The 21725-nt window shown below is 37.0% G+C and overlaps 1 protein-coding gene across 1 annotated transcript; it reads right to left on the bottom strand.

The window, feature by feature from the left end:
• Positions 1-1064: 1064 nt before the first annotated feature.
• Positions 1065-11293, bottom strand: LOC113436657 (primary amine oxidase, lung isozyme-like). The gene is made up of 4 exons (XM_026701145.2): positions 9718-11293; positions 3425-3710; positions 2009-2138; positions 1065-1349 (listed from the first exon to the last, which is right to left on the bottom strand). Exons 1-4 carry the CDS (start codon positions 11291-11293, stop codon positions 1065-1067), a joined length of 2277 nt encoding a protein of 758 aa, XP_026556930.2.
• Between the last annotated feature and the right edge of the window lie 10432 nt (positions 11294-21725).

The following is a 21725-nucleotide window of genomic DNA, read 5'->3' on the forward strand; positions in this document are numbered from 1 at the left end:
GTAAGCAGATTATATCAAATTTTAATTTTTCTAATTTGTGAAATACTTTCCTTCTTTTAATAGCCAAATTAAGTCCATTTATGTTAATTGTAATCATTTTTCTTTCATCCATGTCAAGCTTTATAAGAGGGTTTTATTGCTCTAGTAGATCTCAATTCTCATTGTTTTCTGGGTTCACCACCTACTGCACCTTCTTCTTTTTCTTTTTCAATTACTGCTGTACACTCCTCTTAGAATTCAATTAGTGACTTTTCCTTTCTTTCTTCTTCCTCCTTTCCTCTAAAGTATTCTAAGTAGAATAGCTCAGCTTTTCCAACTGTGTCAATTCTGTGTTTTTGTTCCTGCCAAGTGAACAAAAGGCCTTCTGGCATCAACCATCTGTAGTTTACTCCTCTTTTAAATAGCTTACAATGTTCAAAAACATGAGTTATTTTATCCACTATAAATTTTTAAATTTAAAAAGAGAATCATTACCAAGCATATATTTCTGTCACCAGATCTCTTATTTTTATCTTACATTCCTATTGACAAAATTCTAATATTTCACAACCAGTTAGTCTTTTGTATTTAATTATCATTTCTCATACATAAAATGCTTCTTGTGCTGAAAAAAATTGTTTGGAGTACAACCTGGACTTCTATTTATTCCACGTTGTTGGAATGTACACCTAACCCTTTTCAAAATCTCTATTTGCTCTATTTTTATGTTACCATGCAATCCAAAGCTCAGGTTGCATCCTTCTAATTCCAAAGTCTTCTATTTGTTAGAAAAATCCACTCTTTTATCAAAACCAAACAACCAGTTGCAAAATACAAGTTTAACACACAGGTATTCCCACAGATAATAAAATATTTGCAGAGAATTCCATGCTATCACACTTTCCTGAACATAGTGGTCTAATAATCCAGCAAAAATATTTATTAATGCTGCCGAAGAAGAAGAGAGGAGAGAAAAGGAACACTGTAAAAGACTAGTGAGGAAAGTAACTCCTCAGTGTTTACAGTATTTAACATACATTCATTGTTTGTTTCCAATGTCTAGGTCACAGGTCAAAACGAAGGCATTAGAAAATTGTCATGTTTTGAAAACCCTCATAAGTGAAAGGAGGAAAAATGGGCAAACACGAAGCCTTTTTTGCCAGACATGCAAGTTGGTTGAGCTCACAGGATGTGGGGTCCTGCAGGTGGCTGAAATAAACACTGTCTGGAGAATACATGGAAGGGTCATCATCAAAATAATTGTATGGTCTCAAGAAAAAACCAACTTCATTCCCAAGGGTTGCAGTATTGGGTATATCCTCAGAATGTGGAATATGTAGAAAACCAGCATTGATCCAGGCAACCAGATCCTATAAAAGGAAAAGGGGAAATATCATTGTGGTATCTACCTTAGATACAACATCTACTAAATAGAAAACAACAGAGGAACAGATTCAGACAAACCAAACTTATTAATTAAAGCAGCAGATGTAGTAAAATCTGGGATAATCTGACAGCATAATTTTATGTTTGCCCACTCAGAATCTGGGTTATGTAGAAGTGGAAAATTGGGAGTACAACATTGTTAGCAAAGATCTTTTATCCATTCTGAAAATTTTTATCAGTCATGGTATTTAAAAAGCCATTAAAAACAAATGCAATCATTAAGGCATAAATCCCATGCATACAAGTTTGGCTCAGTGTATTTTCCGAGGTCACATTACCTCAGCTAACAAGAATGCAAACAGGAAAACTAAGGTCTAATACAGGAAATTTTAATTTGTCATCTGAGCATTTAAGTTGTCACTAAGTCCATTTTTTTTCCTTAAGGGAATGTGCTTCTAAAACCTTTAGCAGCATTAGGCTACTTCCGGTCTAAGCTGCAGGTGATAGTCCAACAACCTACCTTTCTATTCTGATGTCTTCCAAGTAAGTTTGACTTTAACTCAAATGCATTTGGAAAACACCAGATTGTGGGATAATTACCTGCAAGGTGCTTCAGTGCTGGGTGGGATTCACCTTCACTTACCTCATTGACAATGCTTTCATTGTTTATGAAGTCAGCAAAGGCCACAGGAGGATTCCATGGGTCAACCTGATTGTAGATAGTGGTGCTGAAAGGTTCATTTTCTTTCCTCTTCGTAACAACTAGCTTATAACTTATAAGGCAAAACAAGAAGAGTTCAGAGATTGAGGTTTATTCATTATTATGTTTCTTCTTAAAAATCTTGGAAGTTTATGGTTTCAGGAATAAGTGTTGAAGGGTAATATAACAGCAGGTTTCTATTCCATGACTGCCTGCTATAAAATATAGGGCAATTTTTGTTATAATTTATTATAAAAGAACATTTTATAATCAGTACCTCAAATTAGACCCAAAAGTGCAAGTGTAAAAATATATAATAAAAAGGATTGGATTCTTTAAGTATTCAACCAGAGCAATTTGAAAGACACCCACAGCTCCCAATAGCTAATTTTTTCTACTCCAGATATGGCTATAGCTGGAATAATAGGATGAATTTAAAAATTTATTTCATAATTCTACCTTTAATTTATATTGTTTATATTTACTAAAAGTCAACCTGTCATGATTGGTAGTGAGAAATGTGAGCTTGAAGAAATTCTGCAGAGTTTGGCTAGCACTTTGTTTCTTTATATGCTCTATTGTTATATCTTGGGACTGGAAATGTCTTTTTTAGCAAATATTTAAGCATTATCACTTTTTAAACACTAAGAGACTCAGTGGTGCAGTGGTTAGAGTGCAGTACTGTAGGCTACTTCTGCTGACAGCTGGCTGCCTACAATTTGACAGATTGAATCTCACCAGGCTCAAAGTTGACTCAGCCTTCCATCCTTCCGAGGTGGGTAAAATGAGGAGCCAGATTGTTGGAGGCAAGATGCTGACTCTGTAAGCTGCTTACAGTGCTGTAAAGCACTATAAAGTGGTACATAAATCTAAGTGCTATTGCTATTTAGTGTCAGACCTGAAGCCTGAGATGAGGGATAGGGAAAGGGAATTGAGATAAAGGGGAACCTGTAGCCAAAACAACATGTTTTTTTCTTGGTAACCAAGGATATTCTCACACTGGTCAAAGAAAGTGATGCTACCTGCAATGATGCTATCCCGCTGCCAGCCTGTACTGTGATTAGACCATGTGATTGGTTGTTTTGAGAAAGTAGAAAAGCTTTCAATCGCATGGTCCAATAACAGTATAGGCTGGCAGTTGGGTATCATCACTCTGCCTTCCTCCGACCAGATGTGAGAATGTCCTTGGACAACGACATCCGGTATCACATCATCTACAATTGGCTAAAGAAAGCAGAGAGATGGTTATATAGATTTCTTTAAAATTAAAATTGGCAATTCCTGTCTATCTTATTCAAGATGCTGAAACAGAAAGACATGGGTGAATCTATTTTACTTTTATACTTAGAAATCACTTACCGACCCCAACTTAGGCCTGGCTCCATTGGATCTGATTCTGGCAAATGGTCTCCAGAAAAGCTGACAGTCTGGATCCGATAGCCATGCTCATGGCCCCACTTATTGGTACAGTTGGATGCAAAATAAATGTATCTGGGCATATCATCATGGAGATGGAATGCTGCTTTGTTCTCAGTGTCCAAAACTTCCCTAACCTTTTTCATTCGATGGATCTTATTTTCTGGACTCCAAGGGGCCTGCAAGGTCTCAAAAGCCATGTCATTACCAATCAGGGTATTTTTCACACCTCAGAGAGAAAACAAGTAGAACAATCAGTACTTGGATAGCTGTTGATAAATAAAAACATTCTTGTTGCATTTTCAGTTTCTTAAAATCAAATTGTTTATAAAATATATGTTTGCTAACAAAGGGATAAAATTGTTATGTGTATGCATAATTAATTTTTGAGATTTAATATGATCCAAGTAAGTCAGTGTAAAAAATCATTGCAAATATTACAAATACAAAAATGATAAAGGCGAATTAAATATTTCAGGTAATAGTTCATTAGAACAAACCATTCTGTGAGGTTATTCAGTCTCCTTTCTTTATTTGCTAATATGTAGTTGAAACATAATAGTTTCCCATCTTTTAAATATATATTTGCAACTAGCTAATACAGTTTACAGATAATCAGAGTTGGAAGGGACCTTGTAGGTCACCTAGTCCAACCCCCCCCGCACCCAAGTGAGAGACCCTACTCTATTTCTGACAAATGACAGTCCAATCTCTTCTTGAAAATCTCAAATTGGGGTACTCCAACAACTTCTGAGGGCAAGCTATTCCATTGGTTGATTGTTCTCACTGTCAGAAAGTTTCTCCTTATTTCCAGGTTAACTCTCTCCTTGTTCAGTTTCCATCCATTATTCCTTGTCTGGCCTACAGGCACTTTAGAAAATAGCTTGACCCCTTCCTCTCTGTGGCAGCCTCTCAAATATTGGAAGACTGCTATCATGTCTTCCCCGGTCCTTCTCTTTACTAGACTAGCCATGCCCAGTTCCTGCAACCATTCGTTGTATGTTTTAGTCTCCAGTCCCCTAATCACCCTGGTGGCTCTTCTCTGTACCTTTTCTAGAGTCTCAGCATCTTTTTATAATGTGGTGACCAAAACTGGATGCGGTACTCTAGGTGTGGTCTTACTAAGGCTTTATATAGTGGTATTAGTATCTCCCTTGATCTTGATTGTATCCCTCTCTTAATACAACTTAGGATTGCATTAGCTTTTTTGGCACACTGCTGGCTCATATTTCGCTGGTTGTCCACTAAGACTCCACACTTTTTTTTTTGTAAATTTTATTTGAGTTTTCACAAAGAGAAAAAAAATACAAATAAAACATCTTTTTTGAAAGTAGCGTAATCCCAGGTTACATTTCTTCGTACAGACACAAATTCAGGTTCATCTCAAATGATCCATCTGTTAAAATACTGAAATTTGCAGAAGATACAACAGTGATGGGTCTCATTCGAGACAATGATGAATCTGCATACAGACTGGGAGGTTGTACAACTTGCCTCATAGTGTAACTGGAACAATTTGGAATTGAACACATTAAAAACTAGAAATGGTGGTAGGCTTTCGGAGAAACCCTCACATATTACCACCTCTTACAATACTAAGCAACACAGTATCAACAGTAGAGACCTTCAAATTTCTAGATTCTATCATATCACAAGACCTAAAATGGACACCTAACATCAAAAAAAGGCACAACAAAGAATGTTCTTTCTGCGCCAACTCAGAAAGTTCAAACTGCACAAACAAGGAGTTGCTGATACAGTTCTACAGAGGAATTATTGAGTCTGTTATCTGCACCTCTATAACTGTCTGGTTTGGTTCTACAACCCAACAAGACAGGTACAGACTTCAGAGAGTAATTAGGACTGCAGAGAAAATCAATTATTACCAACCTCCCTTCCATTGAGGACCTGTATTCTGCATGAGCCAAAAAGAGGGCTGTAAAAATATTTACAGACTCCTCACATCCTGGACATAAATTGTTTCAGTTCCTACCCTCAAAAGGACACTATAGAACACTGCATACCAGAACAACTAGACACCAGGACAGTTTTTCCCGAAAGCCATCACTCTGCTAAACAAATAGTTCCCTCAACACTGTCAAACTATTTACTTCTTCTCATCACTCCTTATCACGCATCCCCTCCCACTTGTGACTGTATGACTGTAACTTTGTTGCTTGTATCCTTACGATTTATATTGATTGTTTCCTAGTATGATTTGATTGCTTATTGTACCCTATGACTATTATTAAGTGTTGTACCTTATGATTCTTGATGAATATATCTTTTATTTTATATACACTGAGAGCATATGCACCAAGACAAATTCCTTATGTGTTCCAATCACACTTGGCCAATAAAGAAGTCTATTCTATATCTATATCTGTCCTGTTGTTGCTTCAAGTCAGACAAGACAATCTTCCTCGGCAGCTAACTAGGTGGTCTGCTGTTTCTCCAGCTTCTTTGCAGAGACACCATTTGCTGTCATTTGCTGTCTTTGCAATTCTGACTTTGTACGCATTTGTTCTTGAGGCTTGCTCTTATGTGGCCAGAATTAGTCCCCAGGTTTCTTTCTTCAGCTTTCTTGCTCTTAGCCATTTGACAGATCCTGTTATCTGCTTTTCCTGCTACTTTTTAAGGTATTGGCCATGTGATGCTTTGTCTTCTTTCCTGTCTCTTCTTCATTTGATTTTTTCTTTGTAGGCCTGTTTGGTCTCTTCAGTATTCAGTATGAAGAGTAGACAGAGAAGACTACAGAGTATACTAGAGATGTATATTCTACCTACTAAGGATAATGGGTGGGTATGAAATGTTGCAAGTACATCAGATAGTTGAAGAAGAAAAAAGATCATTGGAAAAATATATGAAGAACAACAATGAAAATGCACTGAAGCCAGTATACAGGAAGGCTTACCGACTAGTGGAGAGAGCAAACTGGCCCTACAAGAAAGATAAAATGAAGAACAGAATTCAAACACACAAACACCTGTCATATAACACCCCAGACTTAACAAGCCCTTTTGAAACTCATTGTGACATTCAAATCCAAAAGTTTTTGCCAGCATGCAGCATATAACTGAGTATTCTATTGAAGACACAGGATTGTATATAGTATTTTGGAGTAATTTGAGGAACACATTGGTCAGAGGATTGGTAAGGCCATACATGAGGAGATTCATAAAACATGTCTTGTGGACTTTTGTTTCTTAAAGCTATGGAAACCATATATTTGGGGTTACACAATTATTTTTATATAGTTTTTGCATTTACATCTTAGTGGAGACATCAGATACAGGTAAAATACAACCACCAGCCAATTGTAGCCTATACCTCATTGTGGAGGAACAGAAGGTGAGGAGCATTCTGAGGGCTGTGGACACTAGAAATATTGTTGGTCCTGATGGTATCTCTGGCTGAGTGCTTAAAGACTGTGCTGATCAGTTGGCTGGAGTCTTTACCAGGATCTTCAATCGGTCTTTGTCCCAGTCCACTATTCCATCTTGTTTGAAGGCTTCCACCATTGTTCCACTGCCCAAGAAGTTCCCCATCAATTACCTCAATGATTACAGACCAGTGGCACTCACTCCTATCATCATGAAGTGCTTTGAGAAATTGGTCTGCCGGCACATCTTTTCTGGTCTTCTGCATATATTTGATAAATACCAGTTTGCATACAGAAGAAATAGATCTATAGAGGATGCTATAGCCATCACTCTTTACGTTGCTCTGACTCATCTGGAACAGCAGGGGGGCTATGTGAAGATGCTTTTTGTAGATTTTAGTTCGGCATTTAACACAATTCTTCCACATAGACTAGTGTCTAAACTTCTGGACCTTGGACTTTCTTATTCAATCTGCCTTTGGATTATAGATTTCCTGTCTGGCTGCTCACAGAGGGTCAGATTAGGTAATTATAGCTCTTCAGCCCTTATTCTTAACACTGGTACATCACAGGGTTGCATGTTGAGTCCCTTACACCATACTCTTTATGTGCATGACTGCATTCCCACTTACGTTAGTTTTACTATTACTAAATTTGTAGATCATACAACAGTGGTGAGACTCATCTCTAGGGAGATGAGTCTGCCTACCGAGATGAGGTGAACTGGTTGCTTTCATGGTGTGGAGACAATATCTTGGTCCTCAAAACCAATAAGACCAGGGAGCTTATAGTGGACTATAGAAGGAACAGATCAGACATCCAACCCTTGCTTATCAATGAAGACCAAGTGAAGCAAGTGGCCAGTTTTAAGCTTCTGGGTGTTACCGTAAAAAAGGATCTGACCTGGGACGCTCACATTGCAGCACTGGTCAAAAGGGTCTAGGAGAGATTATACTACCTGAGCCTTTTCAGAAAACAACAACTGAATGAAAAACTGCTGGTGACCTTCTACCGCTGCACCATAGAGAGCATTTTAACATATTGCACCTCTGTATGGTTTGCCAATTGCACAGTGGCAGATAGGAAAGCACTCCAGAGGGTTAATGTCATTGCCCAGAAGATCATTGGTTGCCCTCTCCCCTCTTTGGAAGAGCTTTGTAGCTCCCACTACCTTCAGAAAGTTCAAAACATTCTCAAAGATCCATCTCATCCTGGGAACCCTTTTTCTGAACTATTACCATCTGGCAGATGGTACAGAATAATAAAAACAAGGACAAATAGGCTGAAAAATAGCTTCTGTCCCAGGGCAGTAACTCTATTGAATTCTACTGTATAGTGCAGTGTTGGTGCACTGTTGGGGTTTTCAGTTCAATGTGGGGAGTGTGAAGGATGTTTGCTTGTATTTATTTTCATGGTCATGATATGCACTGAAGATGGTGTTTGATTTCATTGTATGAGGTGCAATGACAATAAAGTAAACTAACTAACTAACTAAAAACCTGCACTTCCAATTTTCAGTAATGAAGATCAGTGTGGTTAAATAAGGGCCATAGAATGTGTGGCCTATCTTAATAGGGTATACATCAAACTTATAAAAATATTTACATATACTATTTTCTCAATCCTTCTTTTGATCCATGCAATATACAGATCCTCAATGGAAGGTAGGCTGGTTGCAATTGGTTTTTTTTTCTGCAGTCCTAACTACCTATTTAATCTTTTTGGTTGCTGTACCAAACTAGACAATTATAGGCAGACTCAATAATTCCTCTGTAGAACTGTGTCAACATCTCCTGGGGCAGTACAAACAAATCAGATCAAGTTAGCCATTGCGTTTTGCTGGCTTATAAACAAATGAGTGAGAAAATACTTTTTAAAAATGTTTAGTTTTATTCCTCTGTCCTGAAATCACCCGCCAGTTCCGACTCAATCTGAAAACCAATTTAGAAATGTAACTTTAAATTGGAATACAGATAGTTCTCAACTTTTGACTACAATTGAGCCCAAAATTTCTATTGCTAAGTGAGACAGTTAAGTGAGTTTTACAACCTCATTTGCCACAGTTGTAAAGTGAATCACTGCAGTTAAGCTAGTAACATGATTGTAAAATGAATCTGGTTCCCCTATTGACTTGGTTTGTCAGAGGTTTGCAAAAGTGATCACATGATCCCAGAACAGTGCAACAGTCATACATATGAGCCAATTGCCAAGCAGCTGAATTTTGATCATCTGACTATGGGGATGTTGCAACAGTTTTAAGTGTGAAAAATGGTCATAAATTACTTTTTCAGTATCATTGTAACTTTTTACAGCCACTAAATGAACAGTTGTAAGTAAAGGACTGCTTGTACAATATTGTTGATATCTGCAAGTATTTCAAAAGTGCTGATTTTAGAATTATTTCACATGTACAAGTCCCAGAAATATATGAAGACATAATTATTAGAGTTTGATGCCATCATATTTTACTAAGAAATCACTGATTTTTTTCTTATTCTGAAAATGCATATAGTACTTAAATTGAGTTTTGTTAGAAACCAAGTAATGAAATAAATATCCTTGATTAACAAAAAACTATTCCATGGACCAATGGACCACAGAATGGACCAATAAATAAAAAAAGAAAATCACAATTATAAAAAAAGAAATAATGTTTTAAACAATCTCATCACCTCACTTTAACACTTTTTAAAGAACATTAAAAAATAATACTTATGTTCCTCACCTGTTGGAAGCATATTGTTGAGTCTTTCTTTGTTGTAGTATTTACAATCATTAAAATAATTGGAAGAAAGAAAACTGAGGCAAAAAACCTATAGTTTCCTTGAAAGTTAGTAACATTTTTCCTACTTACCACCAATATCCAAATCCACCTTGAAATGAATATTATGGGTATGAATTGTTCCCAAGGCCCATTCTTGGACTCTATTGCCAAAGTCTTCAGCATCACCAAAGTAAAATGAATTTTGAATGTACCCACTGGCATGGACCCGAACACCAACAGCTCCATTTTGGTAGAAAATAAAATTCCAGACATAGTCATAGTTGCCAACAGTAGATATAGTCCGAAACACCAGATTTGAATCTGCCAACCCTCCATAAAAAGGAAACTGGATGCTTTCATAATGCCGTCGTATGGGTAACTCAGCATTCTGCTCAAAGATGCAGATAGCATTTTTACGGCTAACAGTTAATGAACTATCATAAAAAAAGTGCCAGTCTAAATAACTGGATAAATAAGGACAATCCAGACCCTGGGTGAGTGGAAAGATATGGGACCCAAGTCCAAAGCTGGCATCCATATATCTGGTCAACATGGAAGTAGGACTGTTGGAGCCATAGATAGCACTTGCTTCTTGCAAACTTAACTCAAAGATTATTCTTTTTCCATTAAATCTGACATCAAAGATACGTGGACCCCTGCTTGCATCAATTCCAAATGCAAAACTCCAGTTCAGAAAAGTGACATGATTATTGTGAATCCTATAGCGTGGTCCACGGGGTTCATACTGCAAAGGGCCTGGATCTTGTGGTGGCACCCTCTGCTTTAGTGAAGAGTAGCCCCCATCAAGAGGGACTTCATTAACCTTGGCTACTCTAACCTTTCCCATATTGAATTGTCTCTCAAGGTCGCCCATATCTTCAAAGTATTGTCCATTATAGAATACTTTTATTACCTTCCACTCAGAAACATCCAAACTACTATGATCCACTTGGACTTCAAAACCAACTGGATGCAAATAGAAGCCAGACACATTCTGGAAATGACTCACCCACGTTTTGCGATCTCCTGATTTTAGCCCTGGTGGCATTTGTTTTCTATACTGAAGATTGCTTCCATTGTAATTTAGAACTTTTTGCATGAAATTTGGAGCCTTCGGGTATTCATTTCTCTTTAAGAAATTGCGGATTTGACGAAGCTCATTTCTCGAAACCATCCTTTGAGAATAAGGCAATTTCCTTCCATATTTTTCTACTGTGATATCTTGATAATATGTTGGTTCTGGAAGTGGACCCACCAGATATTCTGTCACATTGGGCTCTGCCTGATTTCCAAAATGAACCATAGCCAGAGCTTCCCGTGCTGGCTGAGATCCTTGATTATCTAGGAATTGTAATACTTGTGCTTTGGGAGGGAGCTGCAAAGTGATGAAATAAATGCAGCTGTCTGATGGTTTGGCTTGAGGCGTCTCCACCAGTGGCACTCCCAGGTTGGACTGTAAATAGCTCTTTACTTGCATTATCTCTTCTGGGGTTAAATCTTGAAATACTTGACTGCCAATATCTTGAACACCTTCCTCTTGCCCCTTTTTCTGGGAAGAGCTCTCACATTCTTTGGGTTTTCCTCCTCTATTTTGGAAACTCAAGACTAAGATAATAATGATGGTGATGCCTATTGCTATGAGAGAATAAATCACTTTTAACTTCATCTTCCCAAACCTATGGACAAAAATAGAGGTTATGGTTTGTTAAATTTCAAATTTTTAATCCTGGACACAAATATTAAAGACACTTGTTAGGCATGCAAGTTTCAAAAGTATAAATTTCTTGCATTTACAAAACACTGTAGAAATTGTGCAAAGATAGCAATCTTATATATTCACAAATTCAAAAATCTTACCATCCAGTCAGGATCCTCATTTTTTTTTCATTGGTTAAAACCAGAAAGTCAGAAGAACGCAATGGCTGCACACTTCTAAATGGACTAGAAGGTGAGCTCAAAGCAAATGGGATTTTATACTTTTTTAGGCTACGTTTTAGGTTTGCAATTTCTCACTATGCATTTGGTTAATTTTTTCTTATATCAGGAAATTATACATAGATTGAAAGGGAGGGTAAATATTATGTAAATGTTCTTAAAATTATGTCTTTTGATAACATACTATCCAGGAAGTTTCTGAAAGAAGACTAGAAGAGCACTGAGATTTAACAGATTTTTGTTCTGTTACCTTGTCACCCAAATCAACTATCTCTCCTGAGCAAGTTTCTTGAATCTGTGATCTTTATAAAAATAAGACTTAAATAACGTAGCAAGAGCTCAGAATTGTTATTTTCCTATATTTATCCCAAACATTTAGTAGGTTATGGAGGACTGCATGCTTTCTTAAAGTTTGTTTATTTCTATGTGTCTCATTCCAGATGTATATATGTATAGTTTAGGAAAAAACATCAGAGACAATTCATTATGAAATCTATGTTAAACCACTGTCATGACCACACAGTGTCAAATTTGGATCCTCAAAGCCATCTCATTCTCTTCAGTCCTACAATTATTTTCAGGCAACTAGTGTTTTCAGGTAACTACTGTTTATAACTAGTGTTATGTAGCATCAACAATATTAAAGATATCCTAGGCCTGTGATAGCGAACCTATGGCACACATGCTACAGGTGGCATGCAGAGCCCTCTCAGTGGGCATGCCAGCCATTGCCTTAGCCCAACTCCACCATGCTGACCAGTTGGACTTCAGATCTCTGCCGCGCATGCATGGAGGGGTGGGGTGCATGTGCAGGGCTGCTCGCATTGCGTTTTAGGGTCTTGCACAGTGCCCTCATGCCCCATTTTGGCTTTCAGGTTGGTGCAGGAAGTCTTCCATGCCCAAAACGGGGCATGGGGGGCACCAACCTAAAAGCCAAAACAGGGCATATGGGGCAGCATGTGCCCATGTGCCCTCTTTTGGACCTGGAAGGCCTCCTGCACCAACCTGGAAGCCAAAAATAGGCAAGGGAGGCAGGGCGTATTTGGCAGGGTCAGATGCACATGTGACAGGGATGGGGGGGGGGCGCGTTATTTCATTGTGGGTGTATAGTTTAGATTAAATTTTACTTGACTGTGTTTGAAAGAACTGATTGCTTGATTGAATCATAGACTTACTAGTTTAGAAGATGCCTTGGGGCTCTTTAGGTCCAACTGCCCAGAGAAATAATTCTCAACCTGAATTGAGGTTCTGAGAATATGCTCCTATCAGACAAAATTGCTCCTGGAAAAGTAGTCCTTTTTTTAAAACATGCTGTATCTTGCCCCCTGAGTTTCGATCACCATAACTTCTCTTTACCAGCCTCAAATGTAGCATGCTATGCCTCTTACTTTCTTTTTTAACACGTGTTTTAATTCTACAATATGCTGGGATTAAATTTGTAAACACAAATGATACATTAGATGACTGTAGTTTCTGCCCACCCACCAGATCAAGAAGAGGGGACAGCCTCCAGGTACCTTCTATTAAACAATATCATCTCATGGGACCCCAGAGTCATGCCTTCTCAGTGATGACACCACTTCTTCTAAATATCAGGGAAATAATTAAGTTCACTTTGAAATGAGACTCCTATTACAGGATTGATTCTTATTTCCTTTTTAAAATAGTAATTTTATTACCTGTGACAATTAAAAAGATAAAAATAAATTAATTTAATCTTAACAAATTAAAAGATAATAATAAAAGAATAAAATAATAAAAATAAAAACACGATAATAGGGTAAAGCGAAAGCCCCTTCTACATAAGGCCACTAAGTCTAGTACCTTATTGCCTTCTCTTAAAATACAATAAATCTCTTCTTCCCATATTCCATCTCTTATATATAAACAAATCCTTAAAACCTGCCATTCATTGTTTTGCCAAATTTTTATGATCAGCAAAAGTTGCACTGTCACCAGAGAAAACAACACTTCATCTTTAACCTTGACCAAATATACTGACCTTATATTCCTTCTTTTTTACTTTTAATAATCATAAGCTTTAATCTCTTCACATTTCTGACAAATGGCAGTCCAATCTCTTCTTGAAAGTCTCAAGTGATGGTGCTCCCACAACTTCCAAGGACAAGCTGTTCCACTGATTGATTGTTCTCACTATCAGAAATTTTCTCCTTATTTCCAGGTTAAATCTCTCCTCGTTCAGTTTCCATCCATGATTCCTTGTCTGGCCTACAGGCGTTTTGGAAAATAGCTTGATCCCTTCCTCCCTGTGGCAGCCCCTCAAATATTGGAAGACCGCTATCATGTCTCCCCTAGTCCTTCTCTTTACTAGACTAGCCAAGCCCAGTTCCTGCAACGGTTTATTGTATGTTTTAGCCTCCAGTCCCCTAATCATCCTGGTTGCTCTTCTCTGTACTTTTTCTAGAGTCTCAACATCTTTTTTATAATGTGGTGACCAAAACTGGATGCAGTACTCTAGGTGTGGTCTTACTAAGGCTTTACAGAGTGGTATTAGAACTTCCATTGATCTTAACTGTATCCCTCTGTTAATACAACTTAAGATTGCATTAGCTCTTTTGGCTGCTACTGCACATTGCTGGCTCATATTTAGCTGGTTGTCCACTAAGACTCCAAGATCCCTCTCACAGTTACTGCTATTGAGCCTGGTTTCACCCAGTCTATATGTGTACTTTTGGTTTTTCTTGCCTAAGTGTACAACATTACTTTTCTCTATATTGAATTTCATTTTATTATGTGTAGATATTGTTAGGAATGTAAGTCACCTAACAGCTATTTGGGTTGGAAATATATAAACCAGAATAGACATTTTAATACTGTATCTTTAAGAAAATGCAAAAACTGTAGTTGGGTGTGGTTTCTCAAATGGTCATAAGATGGAGACAGAAACCTGGGTTGTCTTAGCCTTAGTCTCAGAAGAGAGTGTTTCTCAGTGAGTCCCTGGACAAAAAAATGACTGATCTTCCCTGTGAATGACTTTGGACTGCCTATTTTGAACTTTGCTTAAACCTTTATTGAAAGTAAAACCCTACATTTACTGTACGGTGTACCTGTGTGCTGTGTGTGTATTATTCAAACACTACTCTCATTAGGCCTCCCTGCATGCGCTCATTCTCCTAACGGGGAATTACCACAACAGATATGGCCCAGTCTTCTAGCCTGTCAAGATCCATTTGGATCTTGAGCCTATCTTCTTCTATTCCTGCCAGCTTAGTATCATCTGCAAATTTGGTAAGTTCCCCATCTATTCCCTCATCTAAGTCGTTAACGAAGTTATTGAAGAGAATTGGGCCTAAGATGGAAACTTGTGGCACCTCATTGCTTACTTCTCTCCATGTAGACTTAGCCTCATTAAGGACTACTCATTGAGTACGGTTTGCCAGCCAGTTGTGAATCCATCTAGTGGTGGATTCATCCATCCAGTAGCATCTATTCCACTTTTTTCTAGCTTACTAAGAAGTAGATTGTGGTCTACTTTGTCAAATGCCTTGCTGAAATCTAAATATATTATGTCCACAGTATTTTGCTGGTCTACTAATTTAGTCACTGTGTTGAAGAATGAAATAAGACTGGTTTGGCATGATCTGTTTTTAACAAACCCGTACTGACTGCTAATTATTACTTTACTTGTTTCTAGATGTTGGCAGATCTGTTTTTTTTTATTATCTTTTCCAGTATCTTCCCAGGGATTGATGTTAGGCTAATTGGTCTATAGTTTCCTGGGTCTGTTTTTTTTCCTTTTTTGAAGATGGGAACCACATTAGCTCTTTTCCAGTCCTCTGGTAGTTCCCCGGTGCTCCAGGATTTTTGAAAGATATGATGCAGTGGTTCTGAGATGACTTCTGCCAGCTCCTTTAAAACTCTGGGATGTAATCCATCAGGCCCCGGTGATTTGTGTTCATCAAGATCAGACAGGTGTTCTCTTACTATTTTTTTTGCTTATTTTAACTTTTATTTCTGGTCTGTCTTTTATAATTATGTTTTTGGTGGGTTGAGATATAGTTTTTTTTTTGCGTGAAGACAGATGCAAAGAATGAGTTAAGCAGTTCTGCTTTCTATCTGTTGCCTGTTACTTCCTTGCCATCTTCTCTCTTTAGTGGACCGACTGTTTCCTTGATTTTTTTTCTTGTTATTTATATATTGGAAGAAACTTTTTTTTATTTTCTTTGACTTTTGTTGCAAGTCTTTGTTCATTCTGAGCCTTTGCTATCCTGACTTTGTCTTTGCAGATTCTGGCTATCTGCTGATATTCTGCCTTAGTTGTATGTCCTTCTTTCCATTTTTTTGTACTTGTCTTTTTCTTTCTTTCAATTTGCCAGAGAGTTCTTTGTGCAGCCATGCTGGTTTCTTCTTGGATTTCTTGTTTTTCTCTTTCAGTGGTATTGTGCCGGTCTGGGCTTTTATGATCATACATTTTAGAGTTTCCCAAGATTCTTGAGTTGTTTTCCCCTTTAGGATTTTCATCCATGGAATCTTTCCCAAGTTCTCTCTGAGTTTATTGAAATCAGCTCTTTTAAAATCCAAGACTCTGGTGTCATTATGTTCTGTTGCTTGTGTTTGTGTTATGTTGAATTCTAGTATGACATGGTCACTCTCACCCAAGGTTCCTGCAGTTTCAACTCCCTCTATCACTTCTCCTCTGTTTGTAAGAATTCAGTCCAGTATGGCTGTCCCTCTAGTTTCACCCTCTACCTTTTGGACAACAAAGTTATCAGCTAGGTTGGTTAGGAACTTATTTGATTTCTCACTTGGTGCAGAATTAGTTTTCCAGAACCACCCATAACTCCTTTTTTTCCTAGTAAATATCCATTGGTTATGGATGAACTTTGAAGCACATTCATACTGATGTAATTTAAAAGGATCTAGGCATGTTTCCTCCTAAATGTCCCCTAGTTTATTTTACTGGGTAGTTGTTTTTACTGTTTCTGAAGGATATCTAGAAACATGTGTAGCCACCATAGGTGAAATCCAATGGTTATTTTGAATTGAAAGTGATGCTCTATAGTGGAGAATGATTAACTTTTTAAAGGAAAAACATTCTCTGTATTAATTTCTCCTGCTTAGTTGTCAATAGAATTGTACATGATCAGTGCTTAAATTCCTCTTGCTAGCAGCTTATCTGAAAATCTTTACAGAGCCTTTATTTACATATCTGTAATTAGTTTATTCCTGCCAACTTCAGTTCCTTTCTTGGTATAGATTTGTTCACATAACAAGACAGGGACTTCTTTCTATTTCCAATCCCAGAAATGCGAGGCAATCCTGAGCAGCTGCAGGCAATTGGACCTTAGAATGTCCCCTGACCACACTTGTTTCCACTGGATTTGGAGTCTCTTTCAAAGCAAGCTTGCTTCTGGGGGCACTTGATTTCTCTTCTATGTGTGTGTATTCTTGTGTATTTGTATGCATCTTTCCTTTCTCCCTTGCTCATTTGCTTGAAAAGTTCCTATTGAACTTTCCAAACTTCCCTGTGTGTTTGTGAGTATTTGGACTGAGACAACACATTTATTCAATGAAAGAGACTGATTGGAGGAACTGGGAAGGAAGTGGTTGTGATCATATGCTAAGAAGGGTAGTTGAAATTTTTGTTGCACTAAATCTTATTACTTAATTTTAGCTTTAGTAACTATATACTTGCATCATGATTATGCGTATATTATGTCACATGTTGGATGTATTCTTCCTATGTTTTAAATACCAAATAATTATTTGTTTATTTTCACTGTTGCATCATGATGGAAAGGAATATTATAAATAATGATAAAAATGTATGTTTGCTTGCTTGATCTGATTTTTGAGGGCCACGCAGGATGGACTTTGTAGTACCAGCATGAACTTTGTAGTATTGTGCTTGCTAACACAGTTATTTTGTGTTTTAATTTGACTTATTTTTCTCATTTTTAAATGGTTTATCAAACCATTGCAGATTGGGAGGTAGAATGGATTGATTGATAGCTTCTAACATTCCTAAACTGAAAAAATATAAACTGTTTTTGTTCCTCAGGTCAGGATAGGATGGGACCATGTTTGCTTTAATAGGATGTCTGTAGTTGACCTTCTGATAAGAGAAAGCTTGTTAGTGCTAATTGGTGTCTGGTTTATTACTCCATGAACTTTTTCCACATTAACATCTTAAATTTTGCACCCCTGTTTTCATCAGATTTCATTTAAATGAACATGTGTGCTATTAATATGTTTGACTCCATGTAACTGATTTCCTATAAAAAGGGAAATTACTTTTGTCCTGTCCAATCAATTTTTATAATTTACTTAACTATAAAAGGACTAAAAGCTGAGAATCAAGGTTCCTTCTTTGACTGAAAGTAATTCTTTGCAATCAGAACATTCTGAAAAAAAATGGTAATAATCTTTTTATTTTGGTCTGTTTTACTGGAAAATTTTCATCCTGAGGCATGAGCCAAGAAGCCATATTTTGGCCCTCACTTTATCAAGTCAGGCCTCCTATTGGATTATCCTGTGTCAGAGAAAGATACAAAAGGGCTTTCTGGGTTTATTCTATTTGTTTGTTTGTTTGTTTTGTCAAGCATGTATTAGATAACAGGTATAAGTATAAACATGATTGTGAATACATGAAATGGATACAAATAAAAGGGAACATTAGGACAGGGACGGTAGGCACGTTGATGCACTTATGCACACCCCTTACAGACCTCTTAGGAATGGGGTGAGGTCAACAGTAGACAGTCTAAGGTTAAAGTTTTTGGGGTTTGGGGAAAAACACAGAGTCAGGTAGTGTATTCCAGACATTGAACACTCTGCTGCTGAAGTCGTATTTCTGCAATCGAGTTTGGTGCAGTTTAGCTTGAGTTTGTATCTTTTGTGTGCTCGTGTATTGTTGTGGTTGAAGCTGAAGTAGTCAATGATGGGTAGGACATTGCAATAGATAATTTTATGTACTACACTTAGATCGGACGGAAAGCGGCATAGTTCTAAGTTGTCTAAGCCTAAAATTTCAAGTCTGGTGGCATAAGGTATTCTGTTGCGAGTAGAGGAGTGGAAAACTCTTCTCATGAAATATATCTGGACTCTCTTGATAGTATTAATGTTCGATATGCAATACGGGTTCCAGACAGATGAGCTGTATTCAATAATTGGTCTAGCACATGTTTTGTATGCTCTAGTTAGTAGTACAATATTACCAGAGAAAAAGGTATGCAAGATTAGGTTAACAACTCTTAACGCCTTTTTGGCAATGTTGTTACAGTGGGATCTAGCAGTTAGATCATTAGAGATAAGTACTCCAAGGTCCTTGGCAGAGTGGGGGTCATCTACAAGGTTATGTCCATTCAGCTTGTATTTTATTTTCTGATTTTTTTTGCCAATATGTAAGACAGAGCATTTGTTTCTTGAGATTTGATGTTGCCACTTGTTTGACCATTCTGACACATAGCCAAGGTTTTTTTTGAAGGGTAGCAGTATTGTCGGTGGTGTTAAATAGTTTTACATCATCAGCGAAAAGAACACAGTTGCTTTTAATATGATCACAAAGATCATTTATGTAAAGTATTAAGAGAGTTGGTCCTAGAACGCTGCTACAACAACATCTTGCAGTCCTGAATTTTTGTTATTTTGGATCCCTGGTTCTTTCTATCCCATCCATATATTCATTCCACAGTTCTGATTTCATACCAATAATTGACTGGATTTCTCTGGATCTTCCCATCCTGCCAAAAGGGTCCACAACTAAAGTCCAACAATTTTTGAGAAATCAAGCAGACCTGGACCTAATCAGTGCTTGTCTACATCGCAAAGTCCTTCCAAAGAGTTTTACACATTCAGCAATTTTAATTAAGAAAATAAGGTTGGACAGAAAAGCATCAAATTAATTAGACAAAAGAAACCTCATTCCATTATTTGAGGGATTTATGCAGGAGTAAGACAAATTTCACATCATATGTTAGTTCACATGCCTTATTTCTGAAAAAGACATAACTCTAGATAATATAACAGGGATTCCTTATCCTGGGAAATTTGAAATATGCCATGCTTGATATCTTCATAGATCACTCAACGTGGATACTTTGAGATTTGCTGAGTAAGACAGTATATTCCGCAATAAAGTCTTCAATTCAGAGCAAAAATGCCACCATATATACATACTTTTAAACAGGAGATAAAAGTTGATACAAACTTATAAAAAATTAGAAAAACAAAGGGGAAAAAATTGACAAAAAAATAAAAATACAGAGAAGATAAAGTAAAAAAAACAGAAAAGAAAGAAAAGATACAATAACTAGCTTTTTAATCATGTAAATTACCATAAACATTTTTAAGTACAATATTAATTTACCTCTTACTCAATGGATGCAACTTTACTCTCTTCTTTCTATAACACTACATAATAAATTTCAATTTAATTTTTGTTCCTTGGTACAAATTGTGTTTCTTAATCCCTTATGCCTAAAATAAATAAGAAAATATCTATTGTTCCACAAAAACTTTGCTTCTGTGGTCAGGAGAATGATATTTTGAAATTAATCTGTTTTTGAGAACATTATCGATTCACATTCAATGCTAAATTTACTTCCTGAATATTCTTGAACTGTGAGAACCACCCAGAAGTTTTTAGAATTAGCCAGAATTTTCTAGAACTTTCTGGAATCTTTTAGATATTTCTAGCACTTTCTTGTACTATCCTGTAGTATCCATAGAAGTGTAAAAGTAACAGGTGCCTTTAACCAATCTTTTTAGTTTGTCTAATTGCTGAGTAAGAGAATAGTGCATAACAATATTTGATTTAAATGGCATTAAGAAGTTGCTTGCACCCAGCAGATAAATTTTGTTATATGTGTGGACAATTTATCAAGGGAAGAATGAAAAAGTATTCTGTCAAAGCATCTGTTAAAGTGTATGAAGCCAATAAAACATACTTCAGCATGCCTGTCGGGGATCAACAGAAGCCCAGGGCACTTCAATTCATTTGGGAATACTGCAAGAAAACTCTTGAAGGTAAGGTGAACAATTTGCTGCTTGCTGATTGGGATTTCAGTGATTTATTATAGTTTAAGAGTTGTAATTAAGAAGTTTTCACTATTTTCAATATTCTAGGAAAATGAAGACTACAATATATATTTTATACCCTATAGTAATATGTTGCATAATAATGTGTGGGATATCTTTTTTAAAAAAAAATTATACAATTCTGCTGTTTACCAGCAGATATGGGGGAGAAAAGAAGGCCATGAAGTTTGCTATCCCAAGAATTTGGTGGGAACCAACTGACTTCTCAAGCAACTGCTACTTCTGCCTGGTGGACTGCCTACTATCATGTATCCAGACATTCCTCTATCATCGCCACAGTACCACATTGTCCTGAGCTCCCTGTTCCCACTTCCTCCAAAAAAAGATAAGCCATCTTCAGGAGCAAGAAGTAAGTCAGACAGTGAGGAAGATAGTCCAGATACAATTACAATTTCACAGATGCAGCTGAGGAGAAGAACCCATACTTTCCCAACCAGAAAGACCTCAATGATCTGATCAGAGAACTTTGTCTTACCTAGTCCCATGCTGAGCTTCTGTCATCTAGGCTCAAGGAGTGGAATTTGTTGGATGAAAATGTACATGTCACAGATCAGAGAAAGCATCACAAATGTTTTCCAAATTTCTTCAGTTTTGCAACAATGTGGCCAGTCTCTTCGAGGCTATAGGGGTCACAGGTGATTGGCACATATACATAAACAGTTCATCTAAGAGGCTCAAAGCCATGGTGTTTCATAACGGGAACATGTATCCAGCTCTCCATGTGACTCATTCTGTGGACGTCAAAGAGGGCTACACTACTACAGCAATATCAAGGTGTTGTTGAGTACTTTCAATTATGATGATTATGGCTGGGAGGACATTGGAGACTTCAAAATTGTGTCATTCCAGATGGGCCTTCAAGGTGTTTTTTTTTTTTTTAATAAAGTTTTATTTGGGTTTTCACACATAAAAAATACAAGTAAAACATCTTTTTTGAAAATAGCATGGTCCTGGGTTGAATTTCTTTATACAGACACAAAACTCAATTTCATGCTCCTTTTTGTATTCTATTCCATATCTTATACTATTTTACATTTTCTATATAGTTTTTCCCCTCTTTTAATTTTCTCGGTTTTATTTTGAATCTCATCTCAATTCAAATC

The sequence above is a fragment of the Pseudonaja textilis genome, chromosome 4, assembly GCF_049901715.1.
Source record: "Pseudonaja textilis isolate UNSWEBS1 chromosome 4, rPseTex1.2, whole genome shotgun sequence".
Taxonomy (NCBI): Eukaryota; Metazoa; Chordata; class Lepidosauria; order Squamata; family Elapidae; genus Pseudonaja; species Pseudonaja textilis.

What these genes read in the sequence shown, in the direction of transcription:
- LOC113436657 (XM_026701145.2), bottom strand. Translation starts at nt 11,293, where the DNA reads ATGAAGTTAAAAGTGATTTATTCTCTCATAGCAATAGGCATCACCATC. An exon ending in CCAGGCCTAAGTTGGGGTCG is followed by an intron (nt 2,139 to 3,424) that starts GTAAGTGATTTC and finishes TTGCCTTATAAG; the next exon opens with TTATAAGCTAGTTGTTACGA. An exon ending in ATGAAAGCATTGTCAATGAG is followed by an intron (nt 1,350 to 2,008) that starts GTAAGTGAAGGT and finishes TTCCTTTTATAG; the next exon opens with GATCTGGTTGCCTGGATCAA.